The sequence below is a fragment of the Neopsephotus bourkii genome, unplaced genomic scaffold, assembly GCF_033783945.1.
Source record: "Neopsephotus bourkii isolate Nb327-2 ecotype Australia unplaced genomic scaffold, CSIRO-AGI_Nbou_v1 NB_196, whole genome shotgun sequence".
Lineage (NCBI taxonomy): Eukaryota > Metazoa > Chordata > Aves > Psittaciformes > Psittacidae > Neopsephotus > Neopsephotus bourkii.
This window is the reverse complement of record NW_026900709.1, coordinates 12,002,738-12,023,373: the sequence shown is the minus strand read 5'-3', so window position 1 is coordinate 12,023,373 and position 20,636 is coordinate 12,002,738. Positions and strand designations below refer to the sequence as shown.

The window sequence follows — 20,636 nt, the reverse complement described above, 5'->3', positions numbered from 1 at the left end:
TGTTAAGAAAAATACTGCATTACTTGTTTTTAAAGCACTAGCCAAAACAAGTACCAAATTGAGATTGCAGCAGCATATGATTTTTCCTATGCACAATTTTATCCTACTTACAGCCTTGATTCCAGCCAGACCCATCTATATACAACTTGTTTTTAAGGCATAGCTTATTGCTGTTGTTTGAATGAAGTTGCATTCGTGTTCCAGCTGTGAACATGCAGTAATGAAATCATGAAGAATGAATGTTTCCCTATGTGCAGATACTGTATGTTCTCAGTAGATATCTATATGCCTGCTTTAACACTTGCAAACTTCCAGTAACTGAGCTGTGGGCCGTCATCTGTCCTGAGCACAGCATGAGACACAGCCTTAATGAGCAAATCTTTTCACGGGCAAGGCCCTAGGGTTTTTTATGCTGTACTTGCTTATGACTTCTACTTTTCACTTAGAGCTGGCACTGCTGAAAGAATAAAGCACTGTGCTGCGGCCTGTTGTGCTAAGCATGAGCTATCTTTCTGCATAACATTAACCCAACTCTCCTATTGCATTTAAATGCAATTTCTTCTAATAGAGAAATACATGTTTGCTTTTTTCCATAAATCTTTATCGAACTGTTACATGGAACAGCTTTTAAAAAACCCTTCTTGTTGGAAAAAAATTGGCATAGTAGCAAAAATTGGCTTGTTCAAGCAGGGTTGGGTTTGGTTGTTTTTTTTTCATAGCAAATGAAGTTCTACAAGGCACTGGTTACAAACACAACTGTGTTTTAAATTCGTAGCTGTAAACCATTTGAAATGTTGAGCATTCTGTTTGCAAGCAGTAATCCTTGGAGTCAGGTGTCTCCCTCCATCCCTTGGTTCAGGGTATGTCTGCTCAGCAGTATCCAACTGGACGTTTGCAAGAGGGAGGTGCACTGCTCGATTTTAAGCTATGTTTGCTGCAAAACAGTAGTAAAGATAGGGCAGCCAGAGCCAATAACACAGCTTAGGGTGCCCACTAGGCTTATACCATGTTCTTAGCCAACACTAGGCCTTGCTATGTCTTAGCTGGTACTGTCATCTTAATTTTGCTCTGCAGTAAAGACCAGAGGCCAGTAAATATTAATAAAGTGGTGTTCAGGAGGAGAAACTTGAACTGAGTGAAAGGAGAACAGGGAAGCTGTCTCTGGCAATTGATTCTCCAGTGTTCTCTAGGGTTGGTAGAAGCTTCATCCTGTCATTCTGCATGGTAGGTGGCTGTAAATGGGAGGCTGCTTCTACCCCATCGAATAAAGTATAGCTTTTTATACGTTAGCATGAGAGAAGTATGAGACTAATCTTTATAAACACTTCTGTGAAAGCAGTGCTTCTCCTTGCTCTTGTTTTAAACCCGTTTCTTCTGTCTTATAAAACAGACACCTTTGAGTCTGATCTCTGCAGATTCCCTTTGTGCAGATCTCTAAGAGCATCTTGCACAAAGAAATCTGGAGCCTTTTGGAGGAGCAGAATATATCCACAGCTGCAGTGAAATGGGAGACTTCTTTTGAAAGAGAACCTGACTTTCAGAAGCTGATATTTAGAGGGAGACAGCGAGAGAGGCATGAAATCTGTGGTGATCTACACCTACAGGTTGTCATTTAAGAGCAGTGGCTTGTACAGAGATTGGGGGACCTAGCCATCTATAAAAGTCTCTTCAAGAGTCTCTTCAAGATAGTTATCATGAACTGCAGTATCACTGCAATACCAGGCAGGTCCTGTCACAGAGAGCTCCTAAGTTCTCCAGATAATGAGGTGGCAAAATATGGAGGAAATAAGGTGATTGTAACTTACAAAATGAGCCACAGTTATGGCTCTTTCACAGCTTACTCACTGTGAGGGCAGGCATTGCACAGGCATTGCACAAACACTGACCCAGAAACGTGTTTTAGCAGCAGGCTGTTTTGCAGCTTTATCATCGGGGGATTCTCTTCTGTGGATATAAAGTGACTAAAACTCTAAATTTGTGGAGGAACTACCTGGCACTGAATCGTGTGTGCTGGGCATCTCATTTCTGTGGCTAGGTCTTGCTTTTAAAATACTCCTTCTCTTTATCAGGAGGAGCTTTTGGTTTCCTTGATCCAGGTGGAAGCCTTGAGCTGGTGATGGTGTAATTGTTTCTCCTGTACAGAAGCTTAGCCGTAGGATGTACCCCTTCTCCCCAACTTCTTAATTTTATTTTTGTTTCTTAAACCATGATCACTAACTTCTGTTAAGCACAACACAAATAGAAAGCCTATGTAAGCAGGGAAAATCCGAGAGGAACAAAAGACACATTTTGTCCCTTTTAATGATTGTCAATTTGTCAATGTAAGTGGTTTTGCCAAGAAAGGGGCACTCTTTGTTAGCCTGGGCATGAAGTCTTGTTACAGGCTAGGACATCACCATGGTGACCCCTGTAGACTGTTGCGATGAAGTGCATTTGCTCTTTGGTCAGTTTTCTGGTTAGGTTAACAAACACATGGAATGAATTTTGGACAGGTGATTTTGCAAACAGCTTTGGAGGGAAAGGCCAGTTCAGGTGTTCACACACAGCTCCTTTGATGTTGGTTAAGTAGGCAGTTTAGGATGAAACTCCCAAGTTTTTACTCCCTGTGGACAACAGGCAAGTGTGTCACAGAGATTACTAGCCCAGGCACTCTGAAGAGGCATTAATCATTATTTAGCTGGAGAGGGCACATTTCATTTGTTATGACAAGCAGACTGGGTCAGGAAAATATTGTTATCTGTGAAAATTAAATCAGTAGAGATTTAACGTAATGTACAACCATATGGTAGATGTCTATTGCTATCACTAAAATAAAATGAAAATGCAACCAAGCTGAAGAAGCTGATAAGCTGACCAAACAGCCCCTCTTCCCCTGCCTGCTACTCCCTGGGACAGCTTCCAGAAGCAAGGTGCTGGTGTGGGCTGGAGGCCAGTTCCTGTATGTCCTTTGCATTGGTGAGAGGCTCGTTTCTGATTGCGGCTGTTGCAGGGTGACCCTTTCCTCTCCTTTTGAGCATACGCTCAAAACCAGTCTTTGCACAAATAATACTGCTGCTGTTACTTCTGATATTTAGAGGGCTGCTACTTCTGCACCAAACTTTGGGAGCTTGTTTGGGTTTTCTGATCTTAACGTGATTTATTCTTCAATCCTGAAAGGTTTAATTAAACAACTCACTGACTTCTGTTGTACCCACATTGCCTTGGGAGCCAGTCTGCCTGGCTGGGAAATGCCACATTCTGTTTTACACTGTGCAAAATGAAGGATTAAAGAGTTTGAACCTTCTTTTGTCATGAAAGCTCTGCTACCTGTGGTTCTTGCCATGCGACTCAGTGATTTTGCACTTTAGTTTAAGAACAATGACCCCCAAATGAAGCTATCTGGTTTAATGAATACTGACTTGATCTCCGTGTTTAGATTCACTAATTTTGTGCTTTCTGTTGATTGCCAACTAATCTGGTGGTGTCTTTTCCCTCAATTTTTAAATTGGTTCTAACTTTCACTTTTGCTCTGTCCTTTCCTCCTTTAAATAGTTTTTCTTACCTCTTGCTGCAAGAATGTCTGAGGAGTCTTACTTTGAATCTAAAACAGAGGAGTCAAAGAGTGCAGAGATGTCATGTCAGATCACATCAACAAGTAACGGGGAGGTAGCTGGCATGAACCAAAGTCTGAAGGCCTTGATGATGACGGGCTTTGGGGATATCTTCTCTCTGAACAAAGCAGGATCTGTCCTGCATTCTGGAATGCAGATAAACATGCAAGCCAAAAAGAATTCTTCTAAAACCACCTCTATGAGAAAAGGAAAGAAAATCAACATGGCTTTGGGTTTCAGTGAATTCGACTGGTCAGATGACGATGATGATGATGATTATTTTGATGACACAGATGATAGCAGCGAATGAAATCAGTTATAGAATTAACCCTGAAATCAGTTTTAGCAAAGCAAAACAATAAAGTTTTAGAACGAGAATCCTGTCAGTTTGGTCTGTTTAAATCCTGTAAAAGAAGAAGAAAAAATGTGAGACATTTTCCAGGCTGAGCATGTTTGTGTGTAGAAAGACATGTTGTTTTTGTTTAGATTGTGCTGACTTATTTCTGCTTTGATTAAATTTGGAACTAAACTTTCCAAATTAATTGAGATTATTATTAGTTTAAGAACCATGATTATAATTCTTGATGCCTGATTACAGAAACTGTGGCTTGATAAACTTAAGATTTGAAAACACTGGGGGAAACTTCAATGCCTTTAATGCCATTAATGTACTTCAAATTTTTCTTTTGTGTTTTTTGTCATTTCTCTTACTCCTTTAATTGTCAATCATGTGAATACACTTGTACTTCCAAATTTGCTATTCTCTACCATCCACTCTTTCTCACTGTTGCAGTGAAGGGGTTTGCTGTGTTTCTGATTTAAAGAATTCTTTCAAGGCCTCATTGTGGGAAGTTGCAAATATATTTCTAGGAAGAGAGAAGCTTGGTTGGGGGGAAGAGAGGGGTTACTTAAATACACAGTCTAAAAACTGAATAGCAGCAGAATTCAGGTAGTCCCTATTAGTAGGTGATTTGTATAAATGTTCTTTTTTCTCCTCACTTGTACGTGCATGTGTATATAATCCACTCTAGAAAAGAGAGCTGCAATCAGACCTCTGCATCTATTATCAGATATTGTGATCTAGAAGGTAATTTTCAGTTACGTTGATGTAAATCCAGGAAGCCTCATTAACTTTGATGGACTTATTCTTGTACCTGAGAGTAAAAATCAGTGTCAGGAAATTTTGATTCTGTTGCATCTCCTAAAGAGTGTGCGCTACCCTTATGAAAGGATGAAGATGAGCCACAGTGACATTTCAGCTTGGGCCTTACCGCTGCGCCTTGTGTGACATTCTCACAATTGAGGGCAGTAACGTGAGGGACATTTACTAGGCTCTGTGTACCTGGTTTGTGCAGCTAAATCACTTTTAAAGTACTGCCACTGCGGTTATGACTTACTGTAAAGCTCGGTGTGTAACAATCTGCTGGCAATAATTGCCTGCCAGGCACTTAATGTTGAGAGCAGTGAGTATGCTTCTCCTTATGACTCCTTTAGTGGTAATGCAGAAGGTGGGAGGGAAAACCAGCGCAAACACGAATGCAGGTTAGAAAGGAAGATGTTTTTGTAAAACATCCGCCCAAGGAAGAAGGGCAGCATTTCAAAAGAAATACTAGCTCAGCTGTAGTGGGAATAAGACATCAAAATTCCATTCTCAATTACTGGAGGGGTTTCTTTTATGAAAACTTCAGGTTTTGAGTGGCTTCTTTAATTACAGGCTTGCGTGTTACACAGCTCTAACCTACATATTACAGCGAGTGTTTTTGTAGATAGCTTAGAGAAAAACTGATACATTAGATAACAGCAGGCCTGAAATCATTACATGTTCACTCAACAAAAGAGAAAGTTCTTTAAAGGAGTTTATCTAGAGTGACAAGTGGACATCTCTTTGGGCTGTGAGAGTTGATTTATCCTTAAGCATCAGCACCGGTCTGGTAACCTGCAAGGCAGCGAGTGCTGCGCTTTGAGCTAGCCTTCTCCACTCAGTTCACATGTGATCAGACCCTCCAAGATGCTTAATTTCTGTAGGATATCATTCCACATTCCACGTTCTTCCTAACAGTGGTGAATCCATTGGCTTTAAGTTAACCCTCTTGTATCAGGAAGCTTTTCTCATGGCAGAATTATAATGTAAATGATGCAAGAAGTTTACAGAGTATCTCAAGGAGAAACTTGTTCCTTTCGCACAGGTAGCGATGGCTTCTTAGGTCCATTAAAACAACCTGATTTTAGGGTGATTTTAGGGAGAAAAAGGGACTAAGGGGCAAATAATGGAAATAAGATGGAAATAAGAGCAAATAAGCTTTTTTCCAGTGAAGTTTTGTACCGTTTTTGTAAGTCTATGTCTGCTAACTCCCACAGCAATGATGCTATTTTTGTATATACCCAGCAAAATTTCATGGATTTGTGTAATCTAATGGGTGCACTTTAGATCTTAAGATATGTGCCATTGTGCATAGATTACCACTGTAGGGTTCTACAGCTTTAGCTGAAAATGAAATGTGGTTCATCACATTTAGTAGGCAAAAGAAAAAGCAACAAAAAATCTGTCCTTAGTACTGATATTTTGCATTTCCTTAGCATCTGACAATCTCAGAGCACTTCATGCACATTTATATTTGCATGGGTCTGTAAATCCACTCCCTCAGTCTTTACCGAAGTAAAAGATAGTCCTTAAGTAGTATGACACAGGGTTTCATAGTTGCAAAATCACTATCACAGTTGCAAGGTTTAAGTCTGTCTTCAAGGTTTTGTGCTTACCCAGGAGTGTAACCTATTTCAGCAGAATACCAGAATTTGGGAGTGTGCTCACAGGAATTTCTGCCATCTACTTAGTTCCAGTATTTTTTAATGAAACAAAGATGGACTTTTTCTCCCCTCTTTCCCCTTTCTTTCCCATATAGCTTAATTTGCTTTGACAAATAGTGTATTAAGGAAAACTTTGAACTCTTGTAAAACTTGACCTCTGTGTTCAAAGAAGCAAAGGCCTCTGAAAAGGTGATAACACGACAAACTCTTCTGATGCAGTTCCCTTGAAGACGGTGTTATAATTACTATATTGGCTAGGCTGACTAAAAAAAAAAATAGTGGTATTAATTGCATTTTTACTTTCCTGTGATGACTTTCACACCAGATGTCTCCAGTTTACAAGCCAAAAATCATAAGTGAGAATCAAGCTGTGTTGTTTCTACTTCTGATATGCTCCTCACGAGATAACAGGTTTTGAAAGTAGCTCTGGTGGGCAGGTGTGTTGGTTGGAGGAGGTCAGAGTATTTCATCTTCCACACTCTGCAGTGCAACCCAGTCTGCCTTCTACCTGTATTATCACCAGGCTATATAGATTTCCACAGCAGTCCACAGCCAGATAGTGTGTGAAAGCATTAACCAAACCCAGAAGGTGTTACTGTGGCTGCTCTGGGCTGTGAGCAAAGCCACCAAAAGCCTTCCCGTGCTTTGTACACCTCTCAGCTCACTAGTCCCCACCAGACCTTTTGAGATCCCGGTTTTCTCTACCTTCCATAAAGCCCTGGAGGTATCTGCAGTAAAATAATGTTGCTGCATTTGACAGAGGAGAAAGGTAAGAACAGGAGGCCTGAACCTCTTGGTTTTACTCTACAGGACAGCTGCAATGCCAGCGTTGACTTAGGTGGGTAAGTGGCCCAAAAGAAGAATGGTGATCAGCTTTTGGCTTGCTTAAAGATAGGGGGTGAGCTTGGGACCAAGACAGGGTGTCCAACTCCCAACTCCCTTTCTTGTCCTTCAGGAAGAAATGGAAGGGGGAGTTAACAGAGGAAAACCTTTAGATGTGACAAACCCAGGACTAATTCCTTGGAGTAGCAAGTGTCCCAAGGTACCGTGTGTAGGTGTGCAACATCCTGGCCCATTGTGCGCTGCCTGATAGGAAGGGCTTCCGGGAAGTGAGGTCTGGCACAGCTCCTTGTCACAGTCATTTCTTTATTGTTCCAGTGGTTTTGTTAGATGTTGGGTCCTTTTCCTTCTGGGTTTTAAAGCGGTTATTCTGCTTTAAACGTTTGCAATAGTGATTGATATTGCTGTCAGCAGTAGCAGTAAATCCATACTGTGCATGTCGCTGTTAAGTATTCAGCAGTGTTACTGTGTGTCTTTAGAACTGTAGTTCCTTTTTCTGTAATCAGGCAGCTTTTACAGGTTTTTAATAAGACCTCTACCTTGACAGAGGTTTTAACTACAGTCCTAGGTAGAACGTTCGGGTAGGAAAATAAGTTCATTTAGTAATTTTCACAGCCCTTAAAATGCACTGGTAGGAGCCTGGGGGAGAAACCTTTCCCTTTCCCCCCAGACTTTGACTTAGTGTACACTGTAAAATCTGCACAGAGATTTCTGATGTGTGAAGATCTAATTCTAAAACTGTAGAACCAGCAACTTTCTTTAAACATTTTATATTGTGTGCTGAATATTCATATGCCTTTTAAAGTCAGATATAGTCCACTGCATTTCTTGCTTTTGCACTACCGAAGAAGTTTTGTACCGAATAGTAGGAGTCAATGCTACTTACACTTCAAGTGTGAACCGATGAGATTTGAATAGGAAATACTTTCACAGTGTTAGAAAACTTCCTTTTCCCTTCTGAAAAACCAAAGCTGAGTGCAACGCCTGTGCCGAAACTCTTGTGCTGTAAACTGAATATATCCTTTGTGTGGAACATGCAATGTTACACTTCCGTGTGGTAAAACCTTGCAGCGTCAGTTATTCTCTTTATTGCACTTGACATATGATGTCTTGTTTTATTCACACTGTGGATTTGATTTTCCAGTGTAAAACCAAAGCAAACAAACAGAAAGAAATCATGCAATGTATTCAATTTCCTCAATTGGTGTCATAAACTTTCTTTTGATGTGAACTTTTTCCTTTGCTTCATTTTGTTCCAAACTTCTATTTTGCAATAAACATTTTGACAGTAAATTTTATGCATCTGTGTCCCTGTGTAAAATGCTGGTGTTTCAAGAGGTTCCTTATTGTCTGCTGGTTTAGGTCACTTCTTACATTACTCACGGTGTGACACTTCTTTATTCTTCCATCTTTAAAAAACTGAAATAATGCAAAACTGGTTATATTTAAACATGGGGAAACCCAGAATACTCCATTATGCAACTAAAAACGCAGAATTTGACTTCTGCTGTAAATGGTTCAGTTGTACAATTATTGTGCCAGGCTCCTCCCACAGCACCAGCCAGTTTGACTATGAGTACCTACAACAGGCACGACCCGTTGCCTTCCTAAGGATGTGTACGATTGCCACCTTTCCTCCCATGTGCTCAGGTGTTGCCACAAGCAGTACTTTTGCCCCATAGCGTCCCACCTGGGCTATGGGTAGCTGTTAACATAGGGAATGCCTGACTAAGGGCTGGTAGGTCAAGAAGATTGGCTGGTAGTGTAGTAGTCTGGAAGGTCTCTCTTTTTTCCCTGGCAGACACATCTTCCTTTCTGCCACTTCACCCTGATGCCTTTGGCTCTGCCCCCTTTGGGGAAGCAGTGGGCAAAGGATGGGTTTGAGCGCCCACTTAGTCCTCCTCACAGAGGTGGCTTGAGCTGGTCTCATGGATTGTGCCCAGCAGGGTTTGTCAGAGACATTCGTGGAGGAGGATGAGTCCCTGAAGTGGGGTAGGTAGCAAAATGTCATCGATACTGAGGCAGACCAAGGGGTGGCAGGCAGTCACAAGTCCTTCAGTGGGAGTTTCAAGGGAATGACACAAAGGACGTGTTACAGCGATGGCTGGAAGTTGTGAGCGAATTACACTATACACTGGTCTCCTGCCTGGAGAGCCAGGGAGGTGCTTAGGCACATGAGGGCAGCTCTGCCCTGGCCTCGGTGCTCAGCTGGAGACAGGCAGGGGTGAGTGCCTGCCTGGGAAAATGCCTGGCTGGGGAGGGGGGAAACTGGAGAGCTCGTGATGTCTCTGGAGCAGGTAACAAGGCCTTGGGGGCTGGTGAGTAACTGAGCCGAGTCTCTTGTAAGCCAGTGTTATGTACATCAAATAAGCTTGCAATGACATGGTGTTGAGCCTTTGGGAGACACTGACAGTCCAAATACATACATGCCAGTTAATGTTAACCCTTTACCCAGATAGAAATGCCAAGAAGGTGGTGTTTGGGATACTGTGTGCTCGAATGGGTAAAACAGCAATCAGTACAGCAGTGACATCTTCTCTGTGTCAGTTTTCCAATCATCCCAGAACTTCCCTTAGCGCAGTCATGCTCCTGCACCTCCTTCATGGTTTCCTTGTGCTTCAAGAGCTAACACCATCCTGCATACAACAAAGCGTGCCCTGTGTGGGCTACAGCACTGGAGGAGGCTGGGAAGTGCTGCACTGCCCCAGCCCTATGGGAAGAGTTGGGAGGCACTGCCAGAAACCAAGAGACTTGTTTGCAGAGGAAGACTGCCTGCCCACAGCAGCCCGACTCCAAATTCTGCTTCAGTGCTGCTGAGTGACAGTTTTCCTTCCTTTTCCAGAGAACACCCATCTTTTGGGACAGTCTTAATCACAGCATTATTTTCATTGCCGTAGCAAAAGCCTTCCCATAGGGCAAGAGCCAAGAGGAGAGGCAGGTAGAGAGTCCTTTGCCATCTTTTGCTACCTAAATTGTTTCTATTAGAGATCTACTGATAATTTCATCTACATAAAATGATGGGTTTAACTTAGCATGGCCACTGTGCTGTAGGAGCCAGCCAATGGCCAGTGTGAATCCAGGGGTTTAATATGTCAGTATGAGAGTTGCAGCCTAAAGTCCTCCCTTTGCAGGAGTAAAGGGACTGCATAAAATCAGACACCAGATTAAATTTGGGTGAAGGGGACAAAAATGGTCAGATGGTTTTCTTTTCACTTCGTATCTCTCACGCAGTTGCTGCCCTCCTTTGATATTTGTGCATGGACCGAAGAAGATGTGGTGAGTATTTTGTGTTAATGGGACCAGCATTGTGCTGCCAGAGCTTTCTAACAAATGACAGCAGGTACAGAGGGAGGGAAGGACGGATTGGAACATCTATGTGAGAGGTTACTGCTGTCTGTTTGGTGAACTTCTGTCACAGAAAGGCTTTAAAATGTCCATCGGTAAATTAAGAACTCAAACGACCTCCATAAAACAGCCACATCCTCCAGTGTCCAGAATTAATGGGAGCTGGGAGCTGTCAGCGGCCAGGAGGGCATTCCTGAGTGGTCATTTAAGGAATGTGGAAGTGCCTGAAGACCTATATAAGCAAGACCTGTCCTAGACAGGACAAAATGGCCTTGAAGGTTTTATCCCACTGTGTGCCACCAGGATTGCAGTTAACTGAAAGTTAGAGGGTTTTTAAGGTGTGGGATCTTTATTTCATATAAAATAATGGCATTAAATCTTTTTTACTTTTTATTTAGTTAAAAGGCTAAACATGAAACATGGATGACTTATCTCCAGCACAGTGATGTGTCACAGTGATTTTAATCTCCCGTCTAGCACCCTCCTTGAGTATTGTGCATCACAGGGTTGTTCAGCTCACATTTACTGAAGGACTGTGGAAAGCCAGTGCAAAAGCCATAATAGCCCTGGCTCCTTAACTTCAGCCCCTTTGGCATGTGACAGATCACTAAGCTTCTGTTCCAGTCACTTCTGTTGCTCTTCATAACGATAAGCTGAGGAAGATGGCTGCAAAATAGAAGCAGTTTCTAAAACCTAAATAAAAGCAATCACTTGAATTGTCAGATCTGGAGTCTTTTAACCCAAAGGTAGAAATACTTAAATCTTTTGTTTTAAAAAAGAGTGCTGGCTTGTGAGCTCCAAATGACTGTAACGCACCATCTCCATAATGTGAACTTCAAGACTGATTCCTCTTTTTTGCAGTTTTTCTGGATGCAACAACTTACGAGGAAAGGTAAAAGTGCCTTCATATTCACATGTATGAATATACATACATTTGCTTATTTTTCTCTCCCTCCAGTAAAGCACCCTATGGATTTCTGAATAACCTCTCTTATCTTAAGGAGATGCTTCTGGTGAAATGAGTGTATATGCTAGCTTGTTTAAGGAGCATCATATCACTGGGAAACGATTGCTTCTTCTAGAAGAAGAGGATTTAAAGGACATGGGAATTGTTTCCAGAGGACACATCATCCATTTAAAGGTATTTAACAGCATATGTTGAATGTTGCAGTAAGTTATAGTGTGAATATTAAGAGTCTATGGGGTTTTGGTAGTATTAAGAACAAAAAAAAAGTTGCAAGTCTAAATAGAGAGCGTATGCGGCATAGAAAAAGCAGTTACAGGTTCATATGGATCTAAAACCCAAAGCAACCTGAGCTTTTTATGGGGTATGAAAATATGCTGTCATCTTCACACTCCTCTGCAGTTCTTGGTTATCTTGTGCACTGGATCATCAGTACTGCTGAAGAGTTGCCTATTCCCATGGCAGAAAGCTTTGGGTATCTTCAGAGAGAGTTCTCCCCAAAGATTTCTCTTTGAGGGAGGAGCAGGTTTGAGAGCAGTTATTTGAACTGAAATCTCCAAACTTCTCAACTTTCACAACTCATCTATCTGTAGCTTAAAACATGCTTTGACTAACAAAGCAACTTTAAGGCTTGTTGACAGCCAGGTTGCTTTTCTCTTAAAGCTTTGTTTTATGGTGTTTTATGTATCTAATGTTTGTAATGAGTTAAGATAATCATGGTGTGGAGAATGGAATCACAACAGCAGTGATAGTATTAATAGTGTAGCCACAGGAGAGTTCAGTTTCCTGGCTGTCAGCTTTGGAAAAGGATTTCTGTAAAAGCAGCATCTGTAATTCTGTTGGGTCTCAATGATTTTATACCACAATTTACTAGTAAGAGATACTTGTATCGTAATTGCTAGTCCTGCAAATTTAGCTTCATAAGTCACACAGATTTATTCCCCTTTTCTCATCAGCCATTTTTTCCATGCCACACACCATTACTGATATGCTTAATTTACATTTCCTACAGGGAAAATTATTGAAACTTAATAAAGTCAATAATGCCCAGAATGAAAGATTTCAGCTTCCTGGGTTGATTGAGCGTAAATAAAAGCAACCAAAACAACCCCCCAAACATCTCTTTCTCTGATTAAGCGGATCTGATCCTGAATGCGAAATGGGGCCAATCTACCACGACAGTTTCCAGAGCACTGCTGTATTTTAAACTCTTCGCACATGCCCTGATGTATCCACAACGGAAAACAGTGCATAGGGAGCTATGCTGTTTTTCATGCTGGTATTTGCAGTCTGAGGTACTGAATAACTCTCATCTGATTTTGTTTTCTTTTTTCCCTAGACTGCCATTGAGAAGTTAACCCATGACTACCTAAATCTGTTTCATTTTCCACCATTAATTAAGGCAAGTCTCACTGTTTGTATAAGAAGTGCTTCTCGTGCTCGTATGAATATTTTACTGTTCTCATGTCTCAACTTCCCTACCATTCATGGGAGGGTGAAGCAGCAGTTCCTGCAGAGGCTTGTGATAAATGTGGAGGGTCAACAGCAGTGATGGGTCACACTGGAACAAGTAATAGAATAATAAAGGTTGTTTTCAAGGAGCCTCTAATATTTTATCATGGAACTGGTAGTATTCAATTAAAAGACTTAAAGGTTGCAATTCCTTTGCTATTATTAATCAGAAATTACTCTTAAGAGCCGTTCCTCTGACTGGTGCCACCACTGCTCACCACTGAAGGACAGCAGAACCCTGGCTCAGAATGCGCACGTCATTCCTCAGTTTGCTAATGTTGCACGAGAGAAGAATGATTTACAATGTCTGGTCACTCTTGTGTTAGCCTGTTGGTTTTCTGGTATCAGTAACATGAGGCGTACAAAAGGGAGAGAGTGTTTGGGAACCTCAGGGCTGCCAGAGCAGATAGTTGCCTGACTTAATCTGGCGAGCTAATCAAGCAGTTCTAGACCCTGGAGTAGCTTTTTGAGTCATAATTTATTGCACATCTATAGAGTGAATTCCACTTAAAGTGAATTTACATACAGTGAAACTCTGTTCCCCAAAGGGGTACATGAAAGTTGGGGCCTTGCTGCTGTGCCGTGCTGGCTGTCATTCCAGTGGCAGTGGCTGCCATGATGTTGACTTCAGCACTGTGCTGCACTGGAGTGGCTTGGCCAAGAGCAGAAATCACACAGCATCTCCCAGGTCCCTTCCACTGTGCATTGTAAACCCATTTAGAGCCCCTTGCCCCTCTTGGAGCAGTGCGATCAGGGCAGAGTGATGGCTGCTGCCTGCCAGGCTTGCAGCATCTGAAAGGCAAATCCTTTCTGCTACCAAAGGCTTTTCTCCTGTCTCCCAAGGGGTTGTGGTAGGTGTGAAGTCTCACCTTGCCTCTTTTTGGCAGGATTCTGCAGGTGGAGCTGAAGAGAACATAGAGAAAGTAGTGAATCTTGAACTCGTTTTTGGTTATCACTTAAAGCCCGGAAGCGGTCCAAAGGTAAGCTGGGAGTGCTGGATCGGTTGGTTTGGTTAGCAGTCACTACCCAGAGGGTCTGGTATCTTCTGGACACAAAAAGATAACTTGCTGTGAGAATCCTCTTCTTTCGGAAAGTACTGACAGAATGTCAAGGTGCAAAATGGGGCTACATCAGTGATGGAGAACTGCACCCCAGAGCAGGCGAGGAAGAAAAGAGCAACACAGAAAGCTTTTGTTTCCTAGTGAACAGTTTTAACCGTAATATTTGTAATTTGGGCTTTCGCTCTGTTCCTTTTATCCCAATGGGTGTGAAATAACAATCCGTTTATGCAAAAAACCCCATTCACGCTTCAGCAGTGGCGCACACCTGATGGAAGTGGGCAGACTTCTGTCTCGGCAGAAAGGTGCTGTCTTTTCATGCAACCAAGAGGAGCCTGGAAAACACGTGGTGTGTGTGGCTGCTGGCTGGGGAGGACGGGACTGGTGCTGGTGGTGACTGTGTTCACTCCTGGTTCTGGGGACGGAGGGAGGGGTAGGTGCAGCACATTGCAGATGGCAGAGCTACTGTGCAGCGGCTGGTAAAAGGCAATTACCAGCATGTCACATCCTAATCAAACCTCAGCTCCAAGCCGAGCCCGGTTCAAGGATCTCTTGTTACGCCCTGTGTAATGGGAGCATTGACGACTCCAGATGCTCCAGCAAAGCCTTTCCAGCACGTTGTCTTTTCTTGAGAGTGAGGTTTGTCCCATGCTTTTTGTTTTCTTTATCCAGCCTGCCGTGGACTCCAAGTTCAAGGGGTTTAGAATTAATAATCTATGTGGAAATGGTGCGCAAAGCATTTCTGAGTGAGAGTCAGGGGTTGTGACAGCAGGATTTGTTTCCTTTTGTATTTGACAAATCTGCATTGTGTGTCCACCCTAAACTTGTGGGTGGCTGACTTTCATCTTGTCTTATCTGGCTGCTTTGCTTTCAGGGCATATTGTTGGCAGAAGTCTCTTGATTTCTGTACTTGGTGGTGCTTGCAGAGAAAGCATTTAGGTTTGTACTTAGTAGGAACTTGGACTCGTACTGAAATCATTTCATCAATTTGAAAAAGCTTTTTGCTTTTTGTCTGGAGATTTCCCTTTTTCATTTGTTTCTTTTATCCTAAGCACTTTTTTTTTTCCTATGAAAAATCTTTATCACTGTGTGAATTACTTAAGTCTGTCTCAGTGTTCTTGAATTTATGTAGCTTATGATGCTGTATAGCTGCTCTTTTGTAGGTGTGCATCTTTCTCCCCTGTGTGCATCTTCCTCCCCTGTGTGCAACTCTTCAGGGAACTGAAAGTCCATGAAACAGCCTGTATCTCCCTTCCATTTCCAATACGGGTTGTGAGCTCTAATGCAGGGAGGTGGGCAACCTCCCCAAGAAAGAGCAAGAGGAGTGAATAGACCTCTGAGTGCTGGAGAGAAATTCAGGTTGCACTAACGCCTGCTGAGGACAAGCAGATGTTTTAGATGTGATGGCAAAGTTTGCAAATGAGACAGTGTGACAAAATCTACAGGGAAGAAGCTGGGTTGTTAGGAGAGGATGGTGCCGACATAACCTTTGCAGGCTTCTGACATGCCAACTGAGAGTGCTTTGTATTGCTTCTGCCTTCCCCATGACCTCCTGTTTGGTCCTCTTTGCTCTGAGTGCTGCCAGGTCCCTTCCTAAGGCAGCCATTCCCTTCGCAGCTGTGGTGCATGCCAGGCATTCCTTCCCTGGCACCCACCCCACCACAGGACCCGTGTTCCTGATGCTGTTCCAGGGAATGTGTAGTTTGTCACCTGAGCTTGGGCTGGAAGCTTCTGTCCGAGATCTGCTCATTATTAACTCCTACCTGCCTTGAAAGGCACTGCAGCTAAGCCAGTTTTAAAAAGTGGGCTGGAAGGAGTAGACTGATGGAGCTTTCGGGCAGGATGGTAGGGCCAACACGCGCAAAGTAATCTGCATTAAACGTAACACTAACAAAGAACGGTGTGGGACATACAATATAGAAAATGTGGCCAGCTTGCTTCTCTGAAAATCCCTGGATACAATCTTCTAGCTCCCCTAGAGGCTGCTTTAAGCCAGCTACTGCTGCTGTCCGGATTTGTTCCAGAATGAATTGGAGATACTGGGTAAACCAGGATTGAAGGGTTTAAACTTCTTCTACCGTCCCATTTTTGTAAAGGAGTGGTTCCTGTTCTTGTAAAACTGGGTCAGCAGAAGCACTTGGGATCGTACCTTCCACCATCTTTACAGCTAAAAAGTTGGCCTACATCAATTTAAAAATAAATCTCTCAAAGGAACTTTACCCTAATCAGCCCCTGTAAGTGACTGCCTTGCTAAGAAGCATTTCTCCTGTTTTAGCCATGAGGAAAAAGAGGCAATAAGTGCAAATCTGGGTTACTAGTTGAGAACATGTGTTCCCCAGGTGATGTGTAGGCTGCTAGACCTCTGTACATCAAGGGAGGCTATTAGGCTCAGCTGGGAGCTGGTGCAGCACAGCACAAGTGCTTTGGGCAGAGGAACAGGTCGTGCAGGGAGGTTTCACCCCAGGCTGGCCCTGCACTGGTCTCCTGGGCTCAGCTGCCATTAGTCGTTGTAGGTGCACCTGGAAGCAAGCCTGTCCATGCGCTCAGAGGCAGCTCTGCCAGAACATGTGACAGGACGGATACATGGGACAAAAGCACAGCTCCTGATCTGAACTAAAGCTCTGGTGTGGGTGCAGCCTCGGTGTGCAGTGTGACATAACGCAGTGCCACAGGGCATAACAGTGCTGGATGGGCTGGTCCAGGACCCAGGAACCATTTGTGGGTGTAGGTTACTTCAGATGTGTTTGGCTGCTCAGAGCACAGCATGATCTCAGGTGTGAAGATGGTTCCTTAGGGCACGGGGGTCCTCTCCCCGGCACTGCAGCAAGCCCTGTCAGTACAGGCAGTGCACCTTCCTTATAGGCGGACAGAAACATAAGGGCCTTTGGAATGGCAGCACCTTTTAGCAAGGATCCTGATGAATATACTTCAGGATGGCATTTGGATGTTCAGCCGTGCCTGTACGCTGAATGAAACATGGACTTCCTAGTACGCACTTTTACCAGCCTCAGATTTGTCATCTAAATTAAACTGCATCTTCTAGTGGGATGATGTTGGTTTCCACCAGGTGACAGATGCAGGCATTTCATTACTGTTGCCTTCCCTTTCTGCTTTATCTTTGGAGGTTATAAAAGCTCAGTTGACCTTTGTGCTCTCTGAATGCATCAGGAGTGAGCGCTGCAAAGCTAACCTGGTTTTTAGAGGTTTCTGTCCAACTCTTGTAGTTCGAGTTATGTGGTTACTTCCATGCACTTCCTTTTAATGACCTTTCTGTACACAATTCCCACTGAGCTGAAAGGTGATAAGATTTAGACACCGTATATGAATTTCTTCCACAAATTGGAAAAAAAAAGGGGGCACACACACACACACCCCAATTAACTCCAAGATACCAAAGAGGGTAAAAACACAAACCCTGGCAATTGTGGCTTGAGCTGATTCGCAGAACTGCAGAGGGCAGTTTCAATGGCTTTTTCATCCTAGGTGGCTCATTAAAATTTCCCAATCAGGGCAAGGTGTCTGAGCTGTGTCGGCTCCACACTGATGAATCACCCAACCTCTTAAGAAGGATGGTTCACAGTCTTTTTGTCTCCTGTTGATGCATTCTTTAGTTTTGGTCCTCAAAAGGGCAGATTTCACCTTGCCTTTGAATGTTCTCAATTTTTTACCACGTGTGGCACAATCTGACCTATATCCGAACACAAAGCCTTGAAGTTGGCTCACCATTTTGCCTTATTTCCCCCCAGTTAACTCTCCTTCCATTTGACAAGGTAAGGAGCAGAGCCCCTTCAAAACCACCTGCTAACTGTGTGAACTATTTTCTAGCCTTGAATATCCAAACTGGGATATATTTTAATTCTGTTATTCGAATGTGTAGTGCAAAAGGGGCTATAATATTAAGCCTGCTTTAGAGAGACGTTGTGACCAACTCCACATGTGGATAAACCTGGGCTGGCAAAATGGTGGCAGCACCAGACAAAACAATACCGAAATAGTAGTTGTAACTGGTATGCAGTTCACAAGTGCTTTGAGACCATTTCTGCTGCTTCTTCCTCTCCACCCTTCCACTACGTCAACACTCATAAACCCTCTTTCCTTTCTTAACGCATAGTTCAGACAAACAGACACGATGTAACATCACCAGTTTAATTTGCTGTGTGAGGTACGCCTCGCATTATGAATGTGGCAAAAAATAAAGCAAGGGCTGAAGTCTAGAACTGAAGATTCCAGTTTCATAGTTTTCCAGTTGTACACACTCCCCATGCTCTGTAGGTGCTTCATCCCACTTCAGCAAGTAAACCTGGCAGAGGAATTGGATTTATCTGACCCTTCCTTTGCATGATACATGCAATACCTTGACTTTCTAACGTAGGGTTATTTAACCTTATCTCAAAACCTCATCTTCTGAAGCCTCTCTCTCTTTAATTGCATCTCAAAGCACAATGCTTTCACTACTAAAGGCTAATAGTTAATGCAAGAATCAGAGCAGCTATGCTTGTGTGCCGTTTTCATAGATTCGCTCCTATTCTAATAACTAATCAGTAAATGGGTGAATATTTTGTGACGGGAAAAAAAAAAGCCCCAAAAAACCTAACCTGTAAAATAAACCAGTCATGTTTAAATAAAACCAGCACCATTAAGAACTGGTAGGGTGTTAGAAGTTTTAGTGTAGTGCAGGTGATCTGAGCTCTTTTTATTTTCTTTCAAAGAGGCTTTTTTGGACCATGTATTGTTTTTACATGAGGTGGAGCTGGTATAACTCGGTTACCTCCACTGGGATTGCTCTATCTGTAGCATCCATATGCAGCTGAGGTCAAACTCAAACCATCACCTTTTAAAATCCTTGTGTAGGCAGTGCTGAGCCAGGGATTCACATCAGCAATGGTTCCACAATCCTGAAGAGTCATGTAGTCTTTTCTGCTATTAATGTGCTCACTTGGTTTTCTAGAATTTTAATCTCAAGCTTTATTTTTATACCTTGGCCACTCTGCATTAACTTGCTGCCTTCCACACGTTGTCTCTCACACATACAGCCTTGTTCACAGACATGTCTGCAAAAGCACAGACCAGTTCCCAATGGTCTGTAGGCTTGGCATGTCCTCTCTAGACAAAAGCCTGGAAGCAGAGCCTTTGTCCCTGGTAAGCGCAGGACATGTGCAGCGTCCCTGCCATCCCAAGCTCCTGCCACCCTTGTTCCCATGGCTGATATCATGCAAGCCCCCGTGCGTGAGCTGTAGCCTCCACATGGCCCCTCACCATGGACCACGTCGCTTGGTGGCACATGGTGCCTGCAGGGCTCCCGCATGTTGTTCCCATGAGTGGTCCATGGGAAATGCCACTGGAGGTCAGGGCTGGCTCAGACAGTATGGGAGGGCACTCACACAGCCCTTAGGCAAGGGTCTTGTGTTTTCCATGCTTCCATCTTTACAGTCCCACTGTCACAAGCAGGATGCTTGCGTGGATGATGATGCCTGAGACCAGAGCAATCCCTGTCTGCTCCTGATCACATAGCAAGGGCAGCTTTGGTAAACCCTATGGCAAGGCTCAGGACCACTGTTATGGCAGGACTCTCTGTCTTGGACACTGCAACCTGTTCTTCTCAGGGCACCAGTCCCCAGCATGTAGAAGCACCCAGTACTTACCATTACATTGCCCTCTGTGACAGCACGGATCGTCACAGCACTGGATGTTAAAGAAAGGTGCTGTCAGGGGACAGGGACAGACATTTTTTGTACCACCGGGTGGTCTGTATAGCTGTTGGAAAGGCCTCCTGCTTCTCCAGGAGAAGCTGCAGCCAGCCGATGGCTGCTACCTTATGGAGGAGTAAGGGCTCTGGCTTTCGGAGGAGGCACCCAGGCAACTGATAGCATAAATATATCTTTCACTTGCTTTGTTTCTGTGTGTTTTAAGACCATCTCTCTCGAAGGCCTCCCCCCCCACCCCTGTTTTTTTCTGCCTGCACAGCTGAAATAAAACCGGCGGTGGAGCCACCTTCTCTTGCTGGAGTCTGGCTGGCAACAGCCTGCCCTGACCTGAGACACCAGCCATTGTTAAGGGTATAACACATTTACATATTTTGCAATAAAACATCAGTTATTTGCATTACTGTGTCAAGTTTTATTTGATTCTTTCACCTAAAAATGACTCATTTTCCTTTCTTGTATTTTAAAAACCAACTACTCTAAGCTTGTTTGAGAATAATCAAAAATTGCCCATTTAGCTAGAAGTCATTTTCTTTTCAAAAGGCAAATGTTATTTAATCTTTCAGCTGTTCATTGTGCCATCATAAATACTTTCTTTTCAGCACAGTTGTGGGGACTGAAATGAGCCCACTAATTGCCTCCCATTTCGACTGACATGTGGTGGTTTAGTGGAAAGAGAACACAGCGGGGAGAAGGAAATAGGAGGCTGAGAAAATGAGAGCTAATTATTTTCACTGCCTCATGTCAGGCTCTGTGTCAGCCTTGTTTTTACAAACTGGAAGGTTTAGCACTAAATAAAACAAACTGGCGTCATGTTTTT

General features: G+C 43.2%; 1 protein-coding gene across 2 annotated transcripts in view; it reads left to right on the top strand.

The window, feature by feature from the left end:
• Window positions 1–20,636, top strand: part of MAP3K20 (mitogen-activated protein kinase kinase kinase 20) — a 91,307-nt gene that overhangs the window by 58,986 nt on the left and 11,685 nt on the right. The window contains exons 12-16 of one of the 2 annotated variants that reach the window (XM_061380295.1): window positions 10,467–10,511; window positions 11,442–11,472; window positions 11,582–11,721; window positions 12,884–12,946; window positions 13,944–14,036. In XM_061380295.1, the coding sequence (XP_061236279.1) occupies window positions 10,467–10,511; window positions 11,442–11,472; window positions 11,582–11,721; window positions 12,884–12,946; window positions 13,944–14,036 (372 nt within the window). Of the gene's footprint in view, window positions 1–3,531; window positions 8,534–10,466; window positions 10,512–11,441; window positions 11,473–11,581; window positions 11,722–12,883; window positions 12,947–13,943; window positions 14,037–20,636 lie in introns of those variants that run through there. The other variant, XM_061380304.1, reaches the window with a different exon arrangement.